The 27,752-nt window shown below is 42.2% G+C and overlaps 2 protein-coding genes across 2 annotated transcripts; one reads left to right on the top strand and one right to left on the bottom strand.

Moving 5' to 3' along the window:
• Window positions 1-158: 158 nt before the first annotated feature.
• Window positions 159-11,320, bottom strand: LOC131917228 (protein SCO1 homolog, mitochondrial). The gene is made up of 6 exons (XM_059270931.1): window positions 11,039-11,320; window positions 9,889-9,979; window positions 7,480-7,677; window positions 6,740-6,832; window positions 5,248-5,363; window positions 159-850 (listed from the first exon to the last, which is right to left on the bottom strand). The coding sequence occupies exons 1-6, from the start codon at window positions 11,306-11,308 to the stop codon at window positions 716-718; spliced, it is 903 nt and encodes a 300-aa protein (XP_059126914.1). The 5' UTR covers window positions 11,309-11,320; the 3' UTR covers window positions 159-715.
• On the top strand, window positions 10,509-26,784 carry Adprm (ADP-ribose/CDP-alcohol diphosphatase, manganese dependent). Its single transcript, XM_059270930.1, has 5 exons — window positions 10,509-10,659; window positions 10,949-11,428; window positions 22,433-23,059; window positions 24,195-24,311; window positions 26,469-26,784. Exons 3-5 carry the CDS (start codon window positions 22,459-22,461, stop codon window positions 26,777-26,779), a joined length of 1,029 nt encoding a protein of 342 aa, XP_059126913.1. The 5' UTR covers window positions 10,509-10,659; window positions 10,949-11,428; window positions 22,433-22,458; the 3' UTR covers window positions 26,780-26,784.
• The last annotated feature ends 968 nt before the right edge of the window (window positions 26,785-27,752 follow it).

The raw sequence follows: 27,752 nt of genomic DNA, 5'->3' as shown, positions 1-27,752 counted from the left end.
CTAAACTGATTACATCTTTATTTTATATACTTAGAATCTGGTACATGAAAAACAAAACCTTTATCAGTCATAATTAATATCTTCATTTCCATTTGGTCGATCACTGAAAACCAGCCAAACCATTTAGCTATTAAAAAATAAAAAATCAGGAACTGAATTGACAGTTAGGTTGGAACAATACGCTTTCTCCTCAAGTCATCCAAGCAGCACGTGCTGAGGGAACGGAATGCAAGCCTGACAGTGACACTCCTTTTCTACAAAGACAGACCTCTACCCTCAAGTATAAAGACAAACGCGGATGCCTGTCTTGACTATCAGCAAACAAGCACACAAGTTGAAAAAGCAAGAGCACTATGGAAATGACACTCTGCTGTTGAATCCGGCCCCACAATTTGCCTGAGCAAGGTCCCAGACGCTGTCGGGGAATTGGTGCTGCTCCAAGTGCCATTCCTATGGAAAGGTGCTCATGTGCCTCCCTCTGATGGCTCTGGGAGGCCTGTTCTCCACCAGCTCTGCTTACCCTGGCCCTTTGGACTCATGGTAGTAGCTACGTGGCAGACTGGGTTGGCTGAGCCCAGGGCAACATCTCATGTAGAATAATGATCTCAGGGTATGAAGGCCATGCTGTACATTACATTATATAGAGGCTCCTTGGGGAGACAAAGCCTCCTTCCTCTTCAACAAGACAATCCTGTGTCTGGCGACACAACTCTGGCTACCTCTTCTTCATGTGTGATCTCATGTGTGCAGCAATTGAACCAGCTATTTCTGCTGCCTTCTTGTTTTGGCCAAAGTAATCGAGGAACTCTCCATCGGGTCCAATCAAGTACATTATTATTGTATGATCAACCTGTAAAGAGGGGGAGAAGCACATGTGAAAAAGGATTACCAAACTTATGTTACTGAAGAGAAATATGCTGCAGGTAAGAGACATTAAATTAACATCAGTGCTTAAATAACCACTGCAGCATCCTCTCAGGGAGACACTATCTACCGAATGGGCCTGTGTCGACTGCAACACACTCCCAGCCAGGGGTCACCTGAAACCTCAGGTTCCTGAAATCTGCCATGGTTGTTGCTGTGGGTCAGCTTAGGATCCTTTGGTACAATTCTTCATATACTCACCCGTACATTCACCTTCTATCAGCCTGCATAAATACGCTACGCTGTGGAACAGCAGCGCTGTTATGAAACACCTTGCACTTCTTACTGGGTGTATCTCATCTGACCCCTTCTGCATTCATACAGAGCTATCACATGGGAGTCAGAGCAGTGGTCAGAACTACTTTGAGTAGTTCAGAACTCAGCGAGTGCCTGGTGTGCATCCTCATATTTAAGGAAGAACTGCTTAAACTCTGCTTGCCATGCTTTATGAGAAGCCAGAAAAATCAACCACTAGCTGAAGCATGTAATTTACAAATCCTAAGTGATTTGTCCAGATACTAGTGATTCAAACAAAAACTGAAGATGTTTTTCTCCCTTGGGAAATTTGCATTTGCTAGTCTGACCTTCTTATCTGAAGCAGACTGCTTGGAAACCCCACTGGCCACAAATGCTGTTCTCTAGGAGGCTCTTCAATTTCCTTGACTATGCTCTTAAAATGTCTCAGTTCCAGTTTAACTAACGACTGGTCATCACTCTTTAGATATTCATTTCCACAATAGTTAAGAGTAGACCTGGCATCCTAAGTCCTTGGAATTTGCTGCAGGCTTGTTTGGCAAGACAGAAGACAGGAATGCCATCACACACACCAACTGGAAACTCCCCAGAAATACCCCAGCCCACATTATCTGGTCGTGAGGCTATTGGCTTTTTATACACACACATTCATAAGGAGATAGCAAATGGAAAGAGCCACTTGCCTCCATCAGGAAAGAATGTCACCAAGAGCTCAGACAGCTGGTGACTTCATGTGGAGAACTGACTGCAGGAGCCAGGCAGGACCAGGACTCTCTCCTCACATTTGACTCAGTATTAAAACTCTGGTTCTCCCCTCAAGCCTTTCTCTGCAGCTTATACCCCTCTTTCCTTCACCATTTCCTTTAGAGAATTAATTTTTTGACAATTTCATATACACATATAATATCCACTGCCCCCCTCCACATACACTTTACCTTTTTCTCTATTCACTTTCCTTCTTAAAAGACCAGAACTGAAGTATGCTGGCCTTAATTTTGTGGGTTAATATAAATTAACAACTAGTATACAGTAAAATACATTCTTCTATTCTTGTCAAACTTGTCAATGGTCACTTTTCCATTATTGTTGGGGCAAATCAACACTTGCTCTGATAGAGAATTTGTCAAATTTTGGTAGTTTGTAGTATAGAAAAACAAAACAAACAACTACACACCCTTTCTTCCTTGTGTGTGTGTGAGTATGCACTCCCGCCGCGCCCCCCCCCCCCCCCCCCACAGAGGCCAGAAGATGATGTTGGGTGGCCTCCTTTGTCACCCTCAGCCGATTCCCTGGAAACAAGGTCTCTCAGTAAACCCAGAGCTATAGGTTAGTAGCATCAGGCTCCAGCAAACTTCCTGTTACCACCCAAATAGTGCTGGAGTCTCAGGAGCGCATGGCCAAGCCTGGCTTTTTATGTGGTTGCTAGGGATGTGAACTCAGGTTCCTGTGTTTGTACAACAGGCACTGCTGCCCACGGAGCCATCTCCCCACCCCTCACTTGTCATTTCAACCTGAGACAGGTATCCTCTATAAAGTACACACCGGCTGGAGAGGAGATGTTACATACACTACTAAGTGCCAGATCTCACCTTAAGACCCAGTACCTGTCCTATTTCAAAGTCCACACCCTTTTCTTATCACTATGTCACCACGACTTCCAATTCAGCTGCAGAGCTGGCAACTCATGGCTTTTAGTACACATTTTAACTGCCTGAAAAAGTAGTGCATGCACACTAATCTTCCACTCTGGACTCCCAACATCCTTCGGTTCTCCTAGCAGGGAACCACTGTCACTAGTTACTGCTGTATTCTCAGAGAAATTCTCATTTACTATGTCTGTACCCAGCTCCATCTACCACCGCCACACAACTGACACTTCATGACAGTCTCTTGTCAGGCAACCCAGAAACCGCTGTTCTCCATCAGGACAGATAGAGAAGTAACTCTTCACACATGGCTGCTTGGGTTTCAGTCCTCAATCGTTACCAACAATGCTGTAAGATTCACCTGTGAGCTAATTTCCAAGTAGCACCCGTGTCGGTAACAGCACTTTTCACATACTTCCACAGGACCCTCCGAAGAGGGCCTACCATTCATTCCTAACAACAATGCATGGAAACACCTGGTGTCTGAAGTTCACTCCAACAACCCATTTCTTATTTTTCCAATTCTAACAAAAGATTTTCAAACTTTCCAATCACAGCTAAACTGACAGGTTTTTAAAAAGGTATACCACTAAATAATCTTGTTATGAATTTGTCTTAGCTTAAATTTAAAAACCCACTTATATTCTTCCTGAACTATTTTCTAACTAACATTTATATATATATATATGTATATATGTATATATATATACACATATATATAATAAAGTCATATAATAAGTACATGTATAATAATGTGTAAATTTAGCTTTGTGGTGAATCCTGTTTAGTATGCTCAATTTATGTTCACTATGTAAAGATTCTACTTTTATCACCATTGTCTGAGATTGTGAAAATAGCATCCCATTACATCTCAAGGTTTACCTCTAAGCACTGCCCCTTACTGGTCCTTAATCCTAACATATTTTGCCTCAAGACATAAGGAGTCACACTAACGAAAAATTCTAAGAAGCTGGAAGTCTCCCCCTGTTGGCTGATTTAGCAAATGCATAGCAATAAACAACAGGCTACAGGCTCAAAAGTGCCAGCGAGGGGCTGAAGGACTGGCCTAGTTGGCCAGTGCCGGTGCTCAGGGTGAAAGCAAGAGTTCAAATCACCTGCATCCAGGTAGAAGCCGAGCATGGCCACAGATGCCTGCATGTGCAGTACAGGGGAGCGGAGACAGGCAGATTCTGGGAGCTCGTTTATCAGCCATCCTAGCCAGCACGTGTAAACACACACACACACACACACACACACACACACACACACACACACACACACACACAGAGAGAGAGAGAGAGAGAGAGAGAGAGAGAGAGAGAGAGAGAGAGAAAGGTACAAACTACAAACTACAGTGGGCAGTAGAGACAAACATCACTATAAGGACAGCCTCAGGAAACTGGTAAATCAGTGACTCAGACATTTTGCAGATAAAATGAAAATTTATGATAATCACTTCACTCAACTAACATTATAGAAAACCCACAGTATGACAACTGAAAAAAAAATCTGTTAACAATACTATAGCAGCATGTCAACTCTGTGCTGGGAAATAAGAACCTGGTTGAGAAGAAAAGTCAGCCCTGTGCACACCACGAAACACAAATCAGAAGTGGGTTTAGTTGCTCAGGACTTCACAGACAACACTAACAAGGAAACTGATCCTTAATGAAGGACCCACAAAGGTAAACTGGGCAGATGTCCCATCTCTCATTACTGAACCCCAAGTTGAATGGAACTGTCAGAGCCACTAAAACCTGTAGATAATCTGTTATTTGAAGACTCTTATTTTTTCTCTTACTTTTCAATGAAATAATTGATTCCCCGAGGCTTACAACTACTTCTAAAAAGGAGCATTTTTTCCTCTACATCATCAGGGACACAGGGAGAACCAGCACAATACTGATGAACTAAAACTGTAGGAGCATGGATTCAATGTGGTGCTCCTCCGAATCCAATATGGTGCCTGAATATTTGCTTTTGTAACTGTATGCAACTAGGGAAATCAAACTATGGGATGAATGTAAACTAAGCAATGAACACCCACCTCTCAAAAATGTGTGCCTACTAGATCTTCAAGTTACCCTAAATTCTTGAGGAATTTATAATACCCTCAGTTTTCTTTTTAAAAGAGATTTTTGGTTTATGTATTTGAGTACTTGCCTACATGTATGTATGTGTTCAATGTGTGTGCCTAGTGCTGTAGAATCCAGAAGAGGACATTGGATCCCCTGGAACTAGATTTACATTCAACTGTGAGCCTCAGTGTGGGTGCTGGGAACTGAAACCAGGTACTCTGGAAGAGCAACAAGTGCTTTTAATCTCTGAGCCATCTCTTCAGCCTTTCAGGTTTTCCTTTATCTCAGAAGCCAGTTAGGCATGTACAATGTGAGAACCTGGGACCCGAGGCCAGGTCACTTACTATGTAGTCCTCGTCTTCATCCTTAGGGCCAGGGCTGTAATAGACCCTGTATGCTCTGGCCACTCTATCAATGTCTTCTTTTGTCCCAGTCAAACCAACCAATTTGGGAGAAAATTCTAAATATAAAAACGAGAACACAGTGAAAATGAAAGACAAGAAACATAACCATCTTTACTTACAATAAAACCAAAATAACAAAAAACATGCACAAATAAAAACCCCAATAAATAAAAAACACTACGAAGCAGCTTTGGTGCCACTTTGTTCCTGAGTCTTCAAACATTTCTGCATGATTTAAAGAAAAATAAACTCAGAGAAGAAATGAAAATTCTCCCATGATATATGTTGGATCTTTTAATGATTATAATATAATAAAGATCTAGGAGAAATATATTCTAGTTACTTAATTATGTTAATTTAGCTATAACCATATGCAGTTGAGGATTCCTGAAGTACCTCAGGTTTTTCAATGCACCATATGAGAAGAAACTTAGTTCAAGAGGCCCCATGCTGAGGAGGAGTCGTTGGCCAACACAAAATGGACTCCATGTTCTTTTTGTGAACTTTTGTTTGGGCATTCTTTTGTCTTCTTGGGTTTTTTTTTTTTTCTCTCTTTTTTGGTCTATTTTGATTTTTTTAAATTTATTTTTTGAGGTGGGAGGAAGAACATGAAGTTGAATGGGTAGGCAAGACCTTGTAGTTGGGGGGAGAACATAATCAAAACAGACTGCATGAAAAAAACTTTTTTTTTAAGAATTTTGAGACAGGGCCTCTCTATGTAGTTCTGGCTATCTTAGAACTGTGTACACAGGCCAGCCTCTAACTCTTAGCTCCCCAGTGCTGAAATTAAAGGTGTGCACCACCATGCCTAGTGGGAAAATAAATTAACAACAACAAAAGACAGCCAATAAGAAAATTCATACAAAACCAAAACTCATGGCTATGGGTAAATCAGGCATAGAATGTACGTACTATTATGTTTTTTAGAATTTATGTAATCTTGGGAGCCTCTTCAAACAACTGAATTAAGCAGGGAATGGTGGCATACACTTTTAATCCCAGCACTCCAGAGGCAGAGGCAGGTGGGTTTCCATAAGTTCAAGGTAGCCTAGTCTATGGTGATTTCCAGGGCAGTCAAAGGTATAATTAAACCCAGTCTAAATAAATAAATATATATACAATCTCCCACTGTACACACTCCTGAGGCACGTCTCCCCATTTTAACAAAAGAACAGTGAGACACAGAGCTAGGAGCAATGCACTCTCATCCCCACTTAACTCAGGTATACCTGAAGTTCAAGCTTCAACCCTTCCTGTGACAGAAGAGCACAGCACCAAGGATGGGCAAAACTGCTTCTCATGTGTCAACTAAAGCAAGCTGTAACTCTGACCTTTTATTTACCTGAAAACTGTTAATAATACCAGCTGTCTATTTTGCTTTGCTACTGCAAACTGTTAGGTAAATATGTGTGCAATTATCAGTAAAACACACCTTTCACGTAAGTTGAGATGGCTTCTTGTGTGTCCCTTTCTGGGTCAATGGTGATGAAAAGTGGAGTTAAATTTGGCAGGGATGGAATACTGTCTGAAAAAAAGTTCCAATTAGTCAATAGCCACCATAAGGGAAAAGACACAACACTCGGAGAAAGTGTTGCTATAGCAAAAAGTCAGGAGAACACAGAGGACAGATTAGACTATCTGGAGTAGAGGAGTAGTTTCTGTCTGTGGTGGAGCCAGACAGACATCCCATCAAACACCTCTCCTGATACATAAATGCTGTTACCCCAGATCATTTCTTAGCCATCTTATTTCCTAATGCAATCCAACTCCTGTAGTTTTTCCTACCCTATCTCAAGGGCAAGGTAAGCTATCAATAAAGAATGAATACACCAAAACTATTTAAAGAGGTACGAATCCTTCCAATTCCTTTTAATTCACATTAATAAAATATCACTTATCACTCCAGATTTCCTAATCCAACCATCAACGTCACCGGGGAAACACAATGAGAATGCTTCAGTAATAGGAGATAGAGGCATGCTGACATTTTTAAGTGATCTAACACTTGGCACCCAAACACGACTCCTTCGGTATAGAGTAGGGTCCTGCAATCAAAGCATCAAGTTGAACATGGAAACTTTATGTTCCTAGAGATCAAATAATGACAACATCCTGTCCAACACAGTGAGAAACAGTACTGTTAAATAGTGCAGTTGGCAACTGCTTTCTTACCTATTTCATCTACAACTTGAATCATTTTGTCTAGTTCTTCTGGACAGATATCAGGGCAATGCGTGAAGCCAAAATAAATCAATACCCAGTGGCCCAGGTAGTCCTTGTCAGTTTTGGGCTCTCCATCATGAGTGGTGAGGGAAAATGGTCCCCCTAGTAAAGGCTTTCCAACGGTGCGGTGTCGTTGCTGCTCCAGCTCTTAAAGAGATGTACCAAACAAAAAAGTCACTGAAATATCTGACAGAGTTAGCATAATACTAGTAACAGTATGTAGGCGGAGTGGGAGGTATAAAATACACAAGAAATATCAGCTTTCAAGACACTAACAAAAATGTTTTCAGAAAAATAAGCATAAAATAAGAAAATTAAATGCTGTTAACACATGGCAAGCACCGCAATGAAGTGGTAAAACGTGTTCTCCTAGAACAAGCCAGTCCTAAACTGTTCAGAGTGGGGGTGAAGGAGCTTAGAGGCTGGGTGTGCTAGAGACAGCTTCATAGGAAAGGCAGTGGTGATGGGACCTTAGTTTTATACAGAAGATTAATTAAATAAACAAACCAAACAAACAGGGATAAGAGTGTTACTAATGGGAAGGACACCTGAACTATGGATGGAAAACTGGAATGATCTCTGTAATACTAAGACAATCAGGCACTGAAATGAGTTTATGGTTTCACTACATAGGGATTCTCCAACTAAAGGAAAGTTATTTTTGTTGTTGAGAAATGCTGAAATAAGCTGAAAAAATTAAGTACAAGGAAGAGCCAGTGACAGAAGGTAAAACCCAAAGACTCCTGACCTGTGTGAACAACAAGCTCTGTTCCTGTTTCATTTCTGATGCTGGGATAAAACATCTTGTCAAAAAGAAACTCAGGGCCAGGCAGTGGTGGAGCCCACTTTTAATTCCAGCACCCAGGAGGCAGAGGCAGGCGGATCTCTGTGAGTTTGAGGCCAGCCTGGTCTATAAAGCAAGTTCCAGGACAGCCAGAGCTACATAGTGAAACCCTGTCTCAAAAACAAAACAAAAAACCAAACAAATAAAAAAGAAACTCAGATGAGAAAGGGTTTATTTTATCTAACAATTCCTGGAAATAGCGGTAAAGTGTCCTAGTGGGAGGAGCTTGCAGCAGCTAGTCATATCACACCCAGCCCAGACGAGAGAGAAATAAACTATGTATGCATAGTATTTAGCTAGCTTCCTCTATTCTTATAAAGTACAGGGCCCCAAACCAGAAAATGGGGCTACCTTCCACTTTCAGGCTGGGTGTTTCCAAGTCAATTAGGGCAAGACAATCCCCAAGGTCATGTATGTCTACAGGCCAACCTGATCTAGATGACCCCTTATGGACTCTTCCCAAGTGATTCCAGGTTGTGTCAAGTTGACAATGAAAACCAACAACCAAACAAAACAACTAAGCATAAGCTCTACGAGTTACTTTGAGTATTAAAAGAAAGAGAATAGCTCACAACCCACTGAATATATAGCAAATAATTAGTCTATACTGACAAAAATAAATGAATAAATTCAGAGTGATGAGAATAGCACACACAGACACATATCATAAAACACATAATTTATACAAGGCTGACATTGTCTTAGATGATCCAACATCAATGACAAGACAAGGAGAAATCATAATGTACTTGATGGATGCAATGACTGGTGTAGTATCACTTCTGTGAGAACCCTGTCAAAGGCTGCAAGGCCTGAACTGAATCTCCAGGAAAGATCAGACCAGTACAGACTGACGAACAATTCTCAAAGTTGTCAAGGTCATGGAAGTCAGGGAAAGCCTAAGAACCTTACAATCTTCAGAAATTAAAGAGACAACCAGGAACAGTTGGACATCTTAGTCATCTTTGTTTCCACCCTCTGGACTTCTAACAGCCCACATTCAACATATTTACAGCTGTCTTTTAAAACTATTAAGCTGAGTCATTTTGGATTCCATCTCTGAAAAGTTAACGACACTGAGAAAATGTGTAAAACCCAATTAAATGCTGTAATCCAGTTAATTACATCAATTTTAATTTCTTAGTTGTGCCATGACCTTCTAAGATGTCAACACTGGGAGAGGGGTTGGATGAAAGGTATATGGAGACTTTTCTTTGCCATCTTCACAACTCTTCTAAACTAGTAAATGTAAAATTATTTTTAAAGAAAAAGTTTAAAAACAGGACAGGCCAACAGCTCAGTAGATAAAAGTGCTGGCTCTAAAAGCCTGAGGACTGAGGCTCAATCCCAGGAACCCATCACGGAAGGAAAGAAAACACTAGAACCAACTTCCCAAAGGTGTCTTCTGGCTCCCACCAGGACATTCATGCACCTGCACTCACATACACACAGTTAAAAATAAATAACTAAAAAAGTTTAAAAACAAAAAAGATGGTCAAAGAGTAACCACTTACTTTCCATCTTTTCATTCTTGAAGTACTTCATTCCAGCCAATAAAGATCCTCCAATGGCAAAAGTCAATGCTAAAGACTTCCAAGAAACGGGCTACTGGGGCAGAGATTTCAACAATAAAACAAGTAAGATGCAAACATTTAACCATGCTGTATTTATTACGTGTTTTCATAGCAAGTATATACACACAAACCATTGTTACATACATTGAATGTTTCAGGCTACTTAGGGATAAGTCCTGAAAGTTTCTGTGAACACAGTTATATCTACTACAAAAGCACTCGTTTCCAGGGGAAAGTTACCCAAGTTCATTTAAAAACAAATTAAAGGTTGAAGATGGGGCTCAATTAATTGGTAGAGTGCTTGCTTGGCATGTCCCAAACCCCTGGGTTCCATGCCAAGCACTGCATAAAACCGGGTGTGGCGAAGCACACCTGTATGTAATCTTAGCACACTGGGAGGGGAAGGCAGGAAGATCAAGCTCAAAGTCATTCTTGGTTACATATCAAGTTCTAGGCCAACCTGAGATATAAGAGGCCTGCTCTCAACAAACAGCACAAAGCCTGTAATTGATCACTGGCTTATGCTAATACTGTACTCTTTAAGACGTAAACTGTTGGCTACTTGTGCCTAAGATTTCCCCCGCTCCCCAAACTAACACAAGCAAGGTGGAGGCTCTGAATGTGAGACCGAACTAGAACCAGAGGAAGATAAAAAGGAACAGGGGAGGAAGGGAGAAAAGAAGGGGTAGGGGATAACCAAACGCAACAGAGGTCCACATTTTTGTTTCAACTTCAACTTATACACTGAACCGGGGGATTCAGTGAGATTATAAAAGTGCCCTGACTTTCGAATCATGATAAAATTGAGATCTTTAAGACCCAGAGTTTATTATTATTATTTTTTTCTGGAGCAAAAGCCCGAGTTGTAACTCCGCGGAGAGGGAGTAGGTTCTCAAGTTCTATCGAGGCTGGGACTAGGGGCTGACCAGGAAACAGTTCTGTCAAGATTAGGGCTACAGGCTGACCAGGAAGCAAGGAAGTGACTCCATAACCCTTTCAGGGCACGCCAGGAAGTTCCTGAGGTTGTGACCTAGCGGGATGTGGAGATACCAGGCTGCAGAGAGAGCCAAACCCCAAAGGCTCCACTCACCCCGGGCTTCGAGCGGCGCGACCCGGCTTGGCCGCCCTTGGGCTCGGGTCCGTTGGCTCCCGGCGGTGGCGGCACGGAGCTGAAGACTCGGATCCCCAGGCAGCAACGCGCCTCTCCCGGCCGCGGAATCCCTGCCGTACCCCAAAGCCCATGGCCGTGGGAGAACAGAAGCCAGAGCTGGCGACACTGCGGCCGCATCACCGCACAAGGCGCCCGCACCAATGCCGCCATGAGTTTAGGAGACCGGGCGGCTTTGGGCCGCCCCTCCATTTCCGCAGGAGCTTCCGCTTCCGCCGGAAGCCGGGCGAGGCCGCTCCAGCCTCAGGTCTCGGTGGTGGTGCGGTTTACCCGCGGGTTGTCAAGGAGTCCAGGGTTGTGCGGCTGCAAGCGGTAGGTGGTTCTCCGGGATGGAAACGGGTGGTGCGGGCTGTAGGTCCCCGCCTTGGGGTTCTGGGCTGGGCCTGGCGGCGGCTGGAACAAGCGAACATCGCGGCGGGTAGGACGATGGGACTAGGTGGCCCCGGGTTGGCTAGCAGGGTTCGCTCCTTCCAGTTGCAGGAGACTGGGGATCCCCTCCTCCTGCACAATCTAAAAACCGTCCAGGTAGAGCTGCGAGGTCTCGGACCCTAAAATAGAAGTCGTCGCATGACGTTTGAAATAATCCACGACATAGAAAAATTACTAATATGACTTTTGAGTGTCTAGGGTGAGAAGACTTAAGACCAAAGTGCCGGCGCTTCTAACTACAAGCCGCCTGAGAGCAAGGCACTGCAAAAGTGTATGCTGCGTCATACCCATCCTTCATTTAGTCTCCAGTGGCTCGTTTCCTAAAAAAAAAAAAAAAAAAAAAAAAGTCTCACACCCACCCACCCCTGATTTTAAAGTTTGTTGAAGGTTTCTGTTGTAGAATATTGTTTTAAGGTTATTACTTTTGATTATGTTGCATTTGTTTAACTCTGTGAAGCTGTGTTACTTTTCATGGCTAAAGTACCTGATGGTTTAATAAGAGCTGAACAGCCAATAGCAAGGCAGGAGAAAGGATAGGTGAAGCTGGCAGGCAGAGAATGTATAGAAGAAGAAATCTGGAAAGAGAGGAAGTAGCCAGAGGAGGAGGAAGACATCAGGGGCCAGCCACCCAGCTACACAGCCAGCCACGGAGTAAGAGTGAAAGTAAAATCACAGAAGAAAAGGAAAAAGCCCAGAGGCAAAAGGTAGAAGGGATATTTAAGTTAAGAAAAACTGGCAAGAAACAAGCTAAGCTAAGGCCAGGCATTTATAAGTAAGAATAAGCCCTGTGTGTGTGATTTATTTGGGAGCTGGATGGTGGGCCTCCAAAGAGCAAAGAATAAAGAGCAAAAACAAACAACAAGTTACCTCGTCTGGGACTGCTTGGTTAGTTGACTACAGCCACACACTTATTTTTTGTTCCTTGAGAAATTTTAACTTGTATTCTGTTCATTTGCTTATTATTTGCTGTGCACCTGCTGGGCAAATGATCCCCAGCTTGTTACCTGCTCTTGCTTCTGTCTCAGTGTCAGCAACCTTTACCCTTCCCTCCCCACCCTGCCTCTGTGGTGGTGTGTCAGTTTGTAAAACACCCTGTACCCTTTAAGTAAAGCAATCCATTGCATCCACCCCCCCCCCCCCCACACACACACAAGGGGATCCCAGCATTGCTTCAGTGATTGTTGCACTGGAGCATGATACTGTTTTCTCAGTGTTTGGACCATCTGACCTATTGTGTTGCTCTCTAACACGGTAATTACTGTTGTAGTTTAATGGTGTTTGTTTTAAAGTTTTTATTTATTTATTTATTATGTATACAGTGCCCTGTCTGCATGTATACCTGCACGCCAGAAGAGGTCACCAGATCTCATTCTAGATGGTTGTGAGCCACCACGTGGTTGCTGGGAGTTGAACTCGGGACCTCTGGAAGAGCAGTCAGTGCTCTTAACCTCTGAGCCATCTCTCCAGCCCTTAACACACATTTTAAGAACAGGGGTTAATAGAAAGGAAGAGAGTATACACCCCAAAGCATGATGTGGGCCTCTCAGGAGAGTCACACTTAATTGTCATTATATGATTTGGATGGCTTCTGAAGGTATATCTCAAGAGATTGTCCAACAACTTTTTCCTTTTATTTTTATTTTTCTGGGAAATGAGATTATAGACTGGCTCTGGAGTGCACTAGATAGGATTACACAGGGGCCTTGGGACATGTTTAGTGCAAATAAAGTTTATAGTCTTGTTTGTAAAATTTCCAGAAACCTGTAGCTTTATATCTGGGAAAGGAGCAGGACCATACTCCAAGGTGATATGTGCTTAGGCCTTAAGCATAGTTCATTGCTGTTTTAACATTCTTATTTGAAATCTCTATGTAAAGGGAATACTTTTTCTTTGTAGGCAACTTCACAGCAAAAATTATTAATTGTGGGAAAATCTTGACTCTCAGCTGGCAGGAGACTCCATCCAGATTCCTTTTCATGTCTCCTACCTCACTTCCCCTCTGAGACTTTGATCCCTTAATTTTAAGTGTTGATGGTGGTTGTAGATATGTTTCCTATAACTTATTTGCTGAACAGGGATATATACCCTGCCTATCCAGCCATTAACTGTCTCAAGCTGTCTTATCAATATAGGATGTGAGAGAATCTGAACATGGAGATTACAAGATCATCATTCCATGGGAATGTAGATGAGAGGATGCCATTACTCACCACAGCAAACCACATAAACAATAAAGCATACAATAGATTGTTACACCTGGTCCTAAGATTAGTACCAAAGTAACCAGGCCTTTTAATCACATGGTAGCTGAGACCTGTGACGTTAATGAATCATTACAATTTACCACAGAACTCTACAGTGATTTAATTGTGGTGTGTAAATCTTGGAGGACTGAGGATACAGATCCCGGTTGTCAGGTGTATATACCCAGCACTTTAATGGTGGCACAGGTTCTCCTTGTGCTATAGACAGACTGTCAGGGGACATCAGTGCGACTGTCCTTATCTGAACTTTGGGTTTAGGATTGGAAGTATACACCTGATTATATACTGAGAGTATGGGAAAATACAAAGAACAACTCTAAGAAGAATTGCTGGTTTATTTTTAAATAAGATTTCAAGTCGTGTGTGTACACATGAGTGCAGGTGCCCAAGGAGGCCAGAAGTGACAGATCCCCTGGAGTTTGAGCTACAGGTGGTTGTGAGCCACCTGATGTGGGTGCTGGGAACTGAACTCCGATCCTCTGCAAGAGCAGTCTGCCCTCTTTGAGTTTTGAGCCATTGCACCAGCCTGTGGATTTTTTTTTTTTTTTTTAAGATTTATTTTACATGGATGTGCCTGTATGTGCGGTGCCCGCAGATACCAGAAGAGGGCTTTGGATCCTTTGGAGGCAGAGTTGCAGCTAGTCGTGAGCCATCCAGTGTGGTGCTGGGGTCTGAACTCTTGGCTCTCGGGAACGAGCAGCAAACACACTTAACTACTGAGCCGTCTCTCCAGCCCCCAAGAAAGATTTTAATGATTAAGTAGCTTTTTTTTAAAAAAAGGCAATGATGTAAGGTTGTAGCCATTGAGTATGTATTATACCTACAGCACCTAAAAGAAAAACAGTGAAGAAGCCACAACACAAAGTAAGTAAGGTTCCAGTTACTGATAGGTCTTTAAAATGAGGCTTAGCTTTGTTTTTAAGAAAGTAAGGACTTTTCTCTCTTGTCTGAAAAGAGTTTTCAGGTCTTCTCATGGTTTGCAGGTACAAGAGATCTTAGCGTGGGGTGCTCTTGAAGCAACAGTACACATTAGGGACTGTCCCTTTGTGGCTGCCAGGAAAGATGGCAGCCTCAATGAGGCAGGAGCAGGAAACTCAGCTGCCGCTGCTTCCTGTAGCAGTCTCAGGCCCTCTCTTCAGAGTACCTGCTCTGGTGAAGCTAGAGTTCTCAGCTGCAGAGGAGTTTCGGGATGAGTCAGAATGATGCCTATTTGGAGTTGTATTACGAGATTTTAGAGATTTAAGCATGAGAGCTAACAGGAAAGAGGTGCTTAGAAGAAGGAGAGCCACAGGAGCATGGGAATGGGCTTCTTAAGAGAGTAGCTAGTAGAGTTCTTCAGTTTCTACTCAGCATGTTGGGTCATTGTCAGTCAGAACTCATTTTTTCTTCCTGAAGATGACTCAGTGAAAGGTTTGGAATCCCCTTCTGTATCCACATGTTTTTGCCCAGGGTGAAGTCTCAGCTCTATACTCAGTTGTAGGGTATGTGATCAAACTCACATACAAATTAACGTTGTGTTTGATGTTGTATTCAACCCATCCATTAAATTCTATTAGCCAGGAATTTTACTACTGCCTATACTCTCCAGTTTATTTGTTTACCAAAGTGTCTTTATCTATTGGATAAGATACCGTATTTGAATTTAACCAACTGTTGAATGAGTCACTGGTAATACCTCTAAGCCAGACTCCATAGAGCCTTGGCAAAGGTAGCATGTTGTGTAGTGTAAATCTGGAACTTTTATTGTTAAAAGAAACCACCAAGGTGTCAATGGGTTTGTTTACAGTTTAGGAACTTCTCTTGAGAGAGACAGGAAATACATAGTACAATTTGATGCTTATTTATCATTAGTTGATGAGGCTACTTAAATTATGTGCTGGATGTGACTTTAGGCTGCTTTAAGTGGGATGGGCTAAACTGGAAGTTTTCGAACTTCCTGACACTGTTAACATGCCTGCTTCATCATAGGTCCAGACTCTTGTGCCTAATCACAAGCATGCCCTGCCTCGCACTTCCTCTTATTGACACTAATATTGTGAAATACTTTTCTCTGAGTGTATGTGGGGGTATTTTGTGGAGATGGGTATTCCTGTCAGTTGACTGCTTAGTCTCCATTTCCCCACGGGAGATGGATTTGAGTTTCTGGTCTCTGTCCACAAAAGCCAGTCTCTCAAGCCCTCCTGCATCTATTTCCCCGAACCATAAAGCACATCCCAGAACTAGCAAAGAGTAATTTCTCTGCATGCTTGGATCTCTTTGCCCACCCTTACTCATTGTGTTCCTAACTGTCTGTCCCTGAATATAGCCTGGTCCTTCCCTGGGACTCTTATTTTTCCCTAACAGGTCACAGTGAGGTGTTGCAGAGATCCTCATGAGGATAAGAGACAGGTTCTCAGGCCTTCACTCATTACTAGTTACCCAGCGAAAGTAGTTGATCTTGTTAGTGGTGTGTGGACCATGATCTCCCCCCCCCCCCCTTACCTCCTTAATCGCTTCTTCCCACAAATCACAAGTTAAAAAACACTAGCAGGTGCTAGGTGATACTATGATGTCTCTAGAGATGAAATGGCCATTGATCTTATACAAGAAAAAGATCTCTGAAGGCATATTGCAAATTCCATCATCATTGTCACTGAAATCTGAAGTTTCTGTTGGTTTCAAGTCTACTGGTAAAACCAGGAGACAGAAATTGGTAGAAGGAAATTGACTTATATGAGGGGTGAGAGGGCAGACAGTTAGGTGTGGAGGCTTTTAAGAGGTATAAGTAGTTACACTGAGATGATGTGATTATCCCCTGTGGGCAGTCTTTTTCTTCGAAAGTCAGAGCTGACCCAAGACTTGCTGGGAATTGGCACCTGCTTTGTCTCTTCGGAGGCTCTGTTTTTCTGCCAGTCAGCTCACGTTAGTTGAGGAGAGAGGCTGCTCTTAGAAATGCCCTTAGAACTCAGGGTAGCCGGTGAGAGGAGGTGGGTCTGTAGAAGATGAGCGGAAGTAATCCCTTGCTCTGCTTACATTACACATCGAGGCAGAGCAAAAGGGAAGATGAGCTCTCTCTGTTAAGTATTTCCTGAATCCTAAGTTTCAGGCCCAGTACATCATGAGTAGGCAGAATTGCCAGACCCAGCACCTCTCAAGCAGCCCAGTAAAATGCTTGTTTTGTCTGTTGGCTTGGTCCTCCATCCTTTTTCCTTTCAGGTAAATCTTTTGCCTGGACACCCTCCCATCTCTCACCCCCTGATTAACTTCTCTTATTATTGAGACCAAGGATCCCTTGTGTCCAGTATAACCAGCCTAATTTTATATTTTCTGTTTATTCAAGATGATTTAGATAATAGCACTGTATATTGCCCCCCTTTCATTGACCTTAATTTTTGTAATGAGCTCAGGTATATTTTGCCCAAGGCTGGCCTTGAAATCATGATCCTCCTGCCTTGGCCTCCAGAATCCAGGGATTGCAGGCATGTACCATGGCGCCCAGCCTTGACATTCGTTTTAAAGGCCATATGTATGCAGTTTTGATTTCTACCCAGAACAGACCGGAAGTGTGCGCTCCTTGTGTGGTTGTCCCCCACTTTTCTTTGGAAAGTTGTCAAACCTTAACCTAGTCCCTTGTTTCTCCACACTGACAGTGTAAAGTAGAAAGTGACAGGTAGCTGACAGGAAGTAATTAGGCTTGCCCTTTGGCGTCAGGGGAACCTGTTGAGTGACAGTGGTACAGTGAGTGACAAAGGTAGTTCTAGCAGGGACCAGTGGGTTCAGGTATTCAGTAGTTTCCAGGACTCTTTCTTTCCTCGTTCAGATTTGCTCCCTTCTGTGTTAGATTTTGTCTGCTAATTTCCCCTAAAACTCAAGTTGTGTTATAGTATGAATGAGAAAGTTATAGACCACCACGCATAGAAGGCCAAATTGGAGTCCTTTACTTTTGGCCTTGACCAAGAGTGGGTTAGCACCTCAAGGACACAAAGCCCCGGAATACAGCATTTTTATTTTATTTTATTTTATTTATTTTATTTTATTTTATTTTATTTTATTTTATTTTATTTTATTTTATTTTATTATTATTTTATTTTATTTTATTTTATGTAGCTTTGTGCCTTTCCTGGAACTCGCTTTGGAGACCAGGCTGGCCTCGAACTCACAGAGATCCACCTGGCTCTGCTTCCTGAGTGCTGGGATTAAAGGTGTGTGCCGCCACCGCCCGGCGACAGCATTTTTAAAGACAAAAGACCACACTGACCACAAGTACATCAATCTTAGATAAGGGTCAAGGTAACTTTGCAACATCCATGCCAGCAAAACATAATAGTTGTTTCAGTCACAGCATGACAATTAATTTTGATTTATACCTTTATCAGTTATTGAAGCATATCTTTAGTTTGTATAAACATTAATTATTTTGGTAAATACATCTGGACCATGGTCAGGGTCATGGAAAATCCCAAATATGTTGCCAAGGTAGATGTGCCTGTTGAGGGGGTTGGGCTGAAGAGTCAATACATCTGGGCCATGGGAAACCCCAAATGTGTTGCCAAGATAGATGTGTCTGTTGGGGGGTTGGGTTGAAGAGTGCCTAAACAGATACAAAATGGAGTCAGGACAAGACAGTGTTATCTTAGTCATTTCATTTGTAGTTTTGAGCTTAGTGAAAGTGGCTGCAACAGCTGTGCTCAAGCTCCTGGCAGATGTTACTAAGCTGAAGTTTATTGACCCAGCTTGGGGTGCGCACCTACCCCTAGGTGGTCAGCCCAAATTGGGAGGTCACAAAATATGACCTCTGAAGGGAAATTGGCATGAAAGGAAATGGGGATGTAGTTACACAAACAACAGGAAATGACAGTTAAGTGAGCAAAAATAACATCTGCTTCCTGGAGAGAAGATCAGATCTTTGGGTGTAGGCTGAGTTTTCCAAGATCAGCTCTGTTTCACCAGCTACTTCCCAAATAACTGCTCAGAGAGTTATTAATTATAAATGCTCAACTGATAGCTCAGGCTTATTACTAACTAGCTCTTACAACTTAAATTAACCCATTTCTATTAATCTATATGCAGCCCCAAGGCTCGTTGTGTCTTTTACCTCTCTTCCATGTCCTGCTTCCTTTCTGTCTATTTGACAACTCTTCTGACTCCACCCTTCTTCCCAGCATTCTCTCTGTTCACAAAATCCTGCCTAGCCATCAGCCAATCAGCTTTTTCATTAACAATGAGCGTAATATATATTTGCAGTGTACAAAGAATGTTCTACTACAATTGGGACTAAATCTTCTTTAAGAGATCCACAGAACTTACTGTCATCTCAAGTTTACGAGTTTAAATATCAAAACAAATGGCTTCCTCTGGCACAGCCAGAAGGGCATTCTCGGGTCAGTTTTGTCTTGAGCTTTGGGGATGATGCTCATGGGACAGACTTGTTGCTGCATGGCCTTTGCTGTAATCCTATTCAGCTGTACTTGGAATCACAAATACCTAAAACTAATTAGATCAGAGATTTTCAGCTAAGTTAGATGAAATTCAAGTCTCTTGCAATTTTATTTGAGTTTTCCAGCTTTCCAGTAAGAGTGTCTTTAGCTTACAGGAGGGTTAAGAAACTATTGCCCCATCACACATATTTAGACTTGATGTCTAGTAGGGCTTTCAAGTGGAGACTATGGGAGAAGAGAACAAATTTTAAAAATGCTCTAACAAAGACACTCTTTAAAAAATTAAAGAAGAAAGAAAATATTTGTGTGGACATATGTTTGTGGTTACATGTGTGCCACAGTACACGTTGGAAGGTCAAAGGACAACTTGGGGGCTGGGGTTCATTCTACACACCATGTGGGTCTTTGGAATTGAACTCAGCTCATTAGTCTTGGCAGTTACCAAGCACCTTTACCGAGTGAGCCATCCGGTGACAATGGCTTCAGAATGAGGAGAGCCCCTCATCCTCACGTCCAGCTGAGGTCTGACACCTGTGCTGAGTATGGAGTTGGAGCCTCTGCTAGGAGTACACTTGAACTGGGATTAGATAGGAACTCTGGAGCTAGACAGCAGGAGTCAGAAGGGTTATAGAAAGTCAGAGGAGTTTTTAGAAGATTTTAATCAGTTCACATAGAACTCCAGTGGGGTTTTTCCCCCCCATAATAAAAATAGTTGATAATTTAACACCTTGGCCTTTTATGTTTGTCATAATCCTTAGTAGTCTTGCTTCTTTTAGAGTTACAAATTCTGTTTATAAATAACCTAATGAGATTCTTCTCCCAAGTTTAATAGAGATTATGTGTGGAATGAAAAGATTTGTTTTCTGTTCTGGTTCAGGGACAGGGGTTGATTCTAAGATTAGGAAAACTGGTTCAAATTAGAATTCAGCGGTTGAAGCATGACCTGCTTGTAGTTAGTTGTTCTTTTACTCTTTACTCCTTTAGGGGCCTGCCACCCAGCTCCCAAACACACAGAGGCTTATTATTACTTATTAATACTTAGTCTTAGCTTGGCTTGTTTCTTGCCAGCTTTTCTTAACTTAAATTAGCCCATCTACCTTTTGCCTTTGGGCTTTTACCTTTCTCTATTTCTATATACCTTTCATTATTTCTTACTCCATGGCTTGCTGTGTAGCTGGGTGGCTGGCCCCGATGTCCTCCTCCTCCTTTTCTCATTCCCCTTCTCCTATTTATTCTCTCTGCCTGCCAGCCCCTCCTATCCTTTCTCCTGCCTTGCTGTTGGCCATTCAGCTCTTTATTAGACCATCAGCTATTTTAGACAGGCAAAGTAACACAGCTTCACAGAGTTAAACAAATACAACATAAAAGAATGCAACACATCTTTGCATCATTAAATGTTCCACAGCATAAACAAATGTAACACATCTTAAAATAATATTCTACAACACCTGCGACTCATGGAAAGGACAATGCTGACATTGATGTCATAGTGTTTGTATTTTTATTTATTTATTTCTGTGTGATTATGCACACATATATATGAGAGCCCTGGGAGATCAGAAGAGGATATTAGATCCCTTGTAGCTGGAGTTACAGGTAGTGTGAGCTTTCTGACATGGGTGCTAGGAATTCTGGTACCCTGGAAGAAGTTCTATAAACCACTGGGTATCTCTCCAGCCCCTGCACTGGCTTTTTTAAATTTAAAATTATTCTTCGTGGTATTAGTTACTTTTCTGTTGTGATTTTTTATTTAAAAAATTGTCAAAAAATAACTTAAAGAATTTATTTTGGCTTATAGTTCAGAGGTATAAGAATCTTTTGTATCTGGGTGAGGTAGCACATGCCTTTAGTCCCAGAAGACAAAGACAGACAGATCTGTATGAGTTCTAGGCCAGCCTGATCTACACAAGGAGTTCCAGGATAGCCAGGGCTACATAGAGACCCTATCTCTAACACCCCTTTCCCCACCCTGTGAGTATGTAGTAGCAGGCAGGCATGGTGGCCCAGCAGAAAGCTAAGAGATCACATGTTTAATAGCAACATGAACCAGAGAGTTAACTGGAAGTGGGGAAGGGCTTTAAACTCTAAAAGCCCACCCTCAGTGGCTTACTTATTCCAGCAAGGCTGCACTTCCTCATAATGCCTCCAACTGGGGTTGGGACACCAAATTCTTGAGCCTCCAGGGACATTCCTCATTAAACTATCTCCTTCTCTTTTCATATCACTGTCTTTCCTTAATACTTCAGATACAAAAAAGGGACAGACTGATTTCTGCAGGCTGCTCATCAACAAAGAGAAAAGACTGGGCCTGCTTGAGTACCCCAGAGTGGAGGTCTGCTATGGAAAGTAGAGTGGATGAGTGTGATTGTGATGGTACAGTGTGGCGGGTGAGGTTCTGATGTAATTGTTTGACTCAGGAGAGGATGTACTATCATGTTGTTTGTTTTTCACTTTTTGGGGCGCCCACCATCCATCTCCGAAATAAATCATACACAGAGTCTTATTATTACTTATGAATGCCCAACCTTAACTTGGCTTGTTTCTTGCCAGTTTTCTTTAACTTAAATTATCCCATCTACCTTTTGCCTCTGGGCCTTTCCGTTTTCTTACTTCTATAAATCTTACTCCATGGCTTGCTGTGTAGCTGGGGGGCTGGCCCCTGGAGTCCTCCTCCTTCTCTGGCTACTTCTTTCTTCTCCCTCCTCCCAGATTTCTCCTTCTATTTATTCTCTCTGCCTGCCAGCCCTGCCTATCCTTTCTCCTGCCTTGCTATTAGCCATTTAGTTCTTTATTAGACCAGTCAGGTGTTTTAGACAGGCACAGTAACACAGCTTCACAGAGTTAAACAAATGCAACATAAACAAAAGTAATACACCTTAAAATAATATTCTACAACAATATCATCATGTTTTAAATGGGTGGAAAGTGAGAAATGATTCCAGATTTGAATTTGGCTGTTGTAGTTGGAATTACTAATGGTTAATATGATAGTACCCTTTTGTAAATTGTTAGTCTTCTGAGTGACAGAGTTTATCACCTTTTTTATGGATGAGAACTGAAGCATTTTAGAGCTAAGACATTGACCTCTAGAGCCCACACACTTGTCCGTCTGTCTTGCTGTCTAGTCAATTACCCGTTTTGTCATTTTCTTGTCCCCATTGGAAAGCTGCAGTATTTTAACTTGGGTATCTTTTCCCTCTCATTAGCTTATTTAGAAGCCTGCTTGGAGGTAATGGCTGATCAGCTGGACCCCGATGCCCTGGCTGATGGTTCAGAGCCACTTTTTTCCTTTGGAGTTATAGCAGATATTCAGTATGCTGATTTAGAAGATGGATTCAATTATCAAAGAAGCAGGCGGAGGTATTACCGGCACAGTCTTGTTCACTTACAGGGTGCCATTGAAGACTGGAATAAAGAACGCAGCACGCCCTGTTGTGTCCTCCAGCTTGGAGACATCATCGATGGCTACAACGCACAGTATAAAGTATCAGAAAAGTCTCTAGAACTTGTCATGGAAACATTCAAAATGCTTAAAGCCCCAGTTCACCACACATGGGGAAACCATGAATTCTATAACTTCAATAGAGACTTCTTAGCAAACTCAAAACTTAACAGCAAGTTTCTAGAAGACCGAATTGTACAGCATCCCGAGACCACGCCATCAGAGAATTATTATGCTTATCACTTTGTACCATTTCCTAAATTCCGGTTTGTTTTACTTGATGCTTATGACCTGAGTGTCTTGGGCATAGATCAATCTTCTTCAAAATATGAGCAGTGTATGAAGATGCTGAGGGAGCACAACCCAAATGTGGAGTTAAATAGTCCCCAAGGTGAATTATTGCTTTGAGCTGAGAATCTAATACATTGTCTTTAAATTCTTCAGCTACCTTTTATTCAGCAGGAAGATGGATGATTAAGGTAAAATTTATTGTCACTGTTGTTCAGGGTCAGGATTCTTACAAGCTTGATGTCACATAAATTGGTTATAAGTAATTTAAACTTCAGACATTTAACAGATTGAGTACCCATCATAATCACTGCACATATATATATGGAGAGAACCATAGCAGTAGGTAGGTAGAGCAGATAATAAGTATATTTGTTAGCTTTCCGTCACTGATCAGTACCTAAAATAATCAACTAGCGAGGAGGAAAGGTCTCTTGGCTTATGGTTTGGGGTGGAGGGTGCGGGGGAGGTGGTTTAGTTCGTAGTCCCTTGGCCTGGTTGCATTTGGGCCTGTGATGAAGCAGCACGTTATGACAGGGATACATGCTAGAGCAAGCTGCTTACTCATAGCCAGGAAGCAAAGTCGGGAAAGAGGGCCTGAGCTTGTAGTCTCCCTTGTGACTTGACTTCCCTCACTAGCTCCTACCTCTAAAAGATGCTAACACCTCAGTTAGTGACCAAGTCTTCAACACATGAGCCTTATTGAACATTTCAGAGATGAAACAAAAACAAGATTATCTTCTCAGTGATAACTGTGCTGAGAAAATAGAGTATGTTACAGCGAAGAACTAGGGATGCTGTTTTAGATTAGGTGAATAGATGTTCCATGGACTCAAGTATTTAAGCTGTTGTCTAGATGACTGGATTAACACTTAGAGTGGGGTGGGGAGCTGGCAGGCACAGGGAGACACAAGTGCAAGGGCACTAAGTTGCATAAGACTTTGGCATTATTAAGTAGCACAGGCTTCACTGGGGTGAAGGTGACAGGTATAAGGCTGTGTAGTAGGGCTCAGAGGACATAATAAGGGGGTTCTATTTTCAGTGTAGTGGAAAGCCAGTGTAGTAAGCAGAGAAGACCAAGACTAGAATTCACATCGCTGTGTTTATATATTGCTCTACATTCTTAAGATGGTGATCAGATATCCCTAAAGAGCATGTTCTTTATGTTAGCCAAACTTGAATGTCCAAATGAGGGAGAAAATGACATGCCACGGGTCTAATTTGCTGAATTCATTCAGGACTTTCTGAGCCCCAGTATGTCCAGTTTAATGGAGGATTCAGCCAAGAACAGCTGAACTGGTTGAATGAAGTTCTTACATTCTCAGACCTGAACCAGGAAAAGGTGGTGATTGTGAGTAAGTATGTAAATTGTTTCTTTGGTTACACTGACATTTTAGAAATTGGGAAGTTATCCATGAAAGAATAGTAATATTTGTATTTTGATAACCTCTTTCTGTAAAACAGATACTTTAACTACATTTTTTTTTTTGAGATTTTAAAATAATTTTATTTAATGTATGAATGTGTGCCTGGATGTATCTTTGTGTACCGTGTGTTTGCAGTACCCGAGAAGGCCAGAAGAGGGTGTCATATCTCTTCTGGAATTACACACAGTTGTGAGCTGACATGTGGGTGCTGGGCATTGAATCCAGGTCCTCTGGAAGAGCAACCAGTGCTCTAAACTGCTGAGCCATCCCTCCAGTCCTACTTAATAGTTTTCACTGAAATATAATGTAAGGCTTAACATTTAAGAAGGAATCGGAAAAGAATTGTAAAATAACAAAAACATTTTGCCATCTGCTAGTGTCTCTGAGTTTCCCTTGTAGGTTTCAAAGTAGACTTTTCCCAACTGGGATCAAATTATGTACTAATTTTAACTGAGGAATTCTTTTCAGGCCCCACCAAGTCTTAGCCTTAGGAGCCCTGGCTGGCAGTGAAATCGCCACCATTGGGTAACTGTTACCCAGCTGAAGCAAAATTAGTATGAGATGTGACAGGCACGCTCTTGAAGTTCTCTGTTAATCTCACAGTTGCACAGGCATTAGTTCCCTGTTATTTTCATTTAGAACCAGTTTTGGGAGACACTGCCATCCGAGACAGTAGGCAATTTGGAAGGTGTGCCTGCATGCACATGATGGTGGGATGCCGGCTGCCTCTTGGTGGTATGAACATTGTAAGCGTTGACAAACAAGACCTGTCAACTACAATTTTCTCAGCTTTGTAACACGTGAAATCATTAATGAAAATCCTTTGAAAAGGATAGGCTGTTCAGGTGGTTGATAATATAAATGTGTTTCTGTCTGTAAAGTGGATGGAACAGGAGCGTGGCTGCTGCCATTTACTGTCCTTTTAGCCTCTCTTAGCCTTATTATAGCCGCTCGGGTCAGGGAGGAAGAAGGGAAGGACACACACATATATTTCCTCCTGCTTTAGGCATCTCTTACCCACTCCCTTTCTCACTTGCTTATAAACAGGTAGGTAGAAAACGGAACTTGTTTAAATGTAAGAATACACATGAGGGCTGGAGAGATGGCTCAGAGGCTAAGAGCACTGCTTGTTCTTCCAAAGGTCCTGAGTTCAATTCCCAGCAACCACATGGTGGCTCACAACCATCTGTAATGAGATCTGGTGCCCTCTTCTGGCTTGCAGGGATATGTGCAGACAGAACACTGTAGACATAATAAATAAATAAATCTTTAAAAAAAAAAAAAAAAAAAAAAAAAAAAAAAAAAAAAAAAAAGAATACACATGAACAGGAGCAGAGCAGAGCTAAGTGACTGGGAAGAAGCCGGGATTGGTGAGCTGTGTTGCCTCCCTTCAGAGTGAAACTCTGGCCTGATGCATGCTCTCAGACTAACCAATGTGTTGGCTCTGCAGATTGGAAGTCCCTTGTGCCTGTGGATTTCCTCTGGGCCCCAGGTCAACTTTCTCAGCTTTAATCAGTTTTCTCAGCTGCAAATTGGATCCGGCAGCCTTGATCTCCAGAGGTTCTTTAAAGTCTTCTGAACTGTTTCTGTTCAGTGACATTTTTATATATATATATATAACAAAACCCCTGGGCAGCTCCTAAGCTGTTTTTTAGCTACATCATTCGTTATATGTAACATTCCTATTTATGGAAATCAGTGAGATTAGATTTCAGTGCAGAATCTGGCTGACTTCTGGCTGCCTTTATAGATGCCCGGCACAGAATGTCCTTGGGATTCTGAAGGCCTCGGACATCATTTTCCTATACCAAGATGTCTTCCACCTTATATCTGAACCAGCTACTTGTCTGTCCGTTCTGTGTGCCAGAGATGAGGCTATAAATTGCCCGCTCAGTAGCTCAGTCTGACTTTTAACTCATAATCCTCCTGCAGCTTCCCAAGTGCTAAAATTACAGAACACATTGTCACCTTGGTCTTCATGTGGATGAAGAAGCATTATACTTAAGTTTGGTTTTCCTGAATAGTAGCTTTCAGTCTTTTCTTGATGGAAAATGATTTAATTGGCTCCTAATTTTTCTTTAACAGGCCATCTTCCCATTTACCCAGAGGCCTCTGACAGCGTGTGCTTGGCTTGGAACTACATGGATGCCCTGTCCGTCATATGGTCTCACAAGTGTGTGGTGTGTTTCCTTGCTGGTCACACACATGACGGTGGCTACTCTGAGGATCCTTTTGGTATACACCATGTCAACCTTGAAGGAGTTATTGAAACAGCTCCGGATAGCCAGGCCTTTGGCACAGTTCATGTCTACCCTGACAAAATGATACTGAAAGGGAGAGGCAGAGTTCCAGACAGAATTATGAATTACAAAAGGGAACAAGCTTTGTGTTTTTAGTCTCATTATCTTGTCTGTCTTTGTAGAAAAAGAATGATATTGTTTTGTGTTTTACTCCATTGCATATATAAGTTGAATTCTCACTGGGCGTGGTGGCTCATGCCTTTAATCTCAGCACTTGGGAGGCAGAGACAGGCAAATCTCTGAGTTCGAGGCCAGCCTGGTCTACAGAGTGAGTTCCAGGACAGCCAGGGCTGTTACACAGAGAAACCCTGTCTTGGGGGGGAAAAAAAAGTTGAATTCTCAATCCCGTTGTTAAGTATTCTGCTTGTATACAAAGTGGCTTTGAGGCTTCAGTATGTGTAAGTGAAGATAAAATTCAGAAGTGCTATTTTTGCATAATATATCCAAGTACTGGCACCTGGAAAGTAAAGTAAACCAGGAAGGAGACTCGTGGGCATGTAGTCTGATAAGGGACTGTATTTATCCTAATTTCAATTTCTTCTTTTTTATAAGGAGAATGTGCTCTTGTGTTAACTCTAGAGCTTAATACATGGAAGCCCAGGCAAGTCTGTCCTGCTTACCCGATGTGTGAGCAGGCTTCCCCCATTTTGGTTCAGAGCACCTGTACTTAGATAAAGGTGACACTCCTGTTCTATGAAGAAAAACTGAGAGATTAAGTCAGGTGAAAACGTGGTGCTTCCTTCCATCTCAGAAGGGCCTGCAGGGACGTGCCAAGTGACACCAGGACCAAGTGCTGAGTGCTGGCTCGTCTGGTCTGTCTGAAATGCCTAGTGCTCTGTGGGGCCACGGTGTAGAAAATGATTTAGTTTTGATTTCCTCTCTAGATACATGGAGCCCATTTAACCCCACTGCTGTTTGTGTCAAGGCTTATCTGCAGAGAGTCTCAACGGCAAACAGACCTTTGAAGAGTAGAGTTTGAGTCAGGGCTGAGAGACCGAAATACTGGTCACCATAAGTACCTGTGAAGTGCCTACCAGAAAACAGGCATGTTCATTTTCTGTGACTGCTC

This window comes from Peromyscus eremicus, chromosome 8a, assembly GCF_949786415.1.
Source record: "Peromyscus eremicus chromosome 8a, PerEre_H2_v1, whole genome shotgun sequence".
NCBI lineage: Eukaryota > Metazoa > Chordata > Mammalia > Rodentia > Cricetidae > Peromyscus > Peromyscus eremicus.
This window is presented reverse-complemented; position numbering and strand designations above follow the sequence as displayed.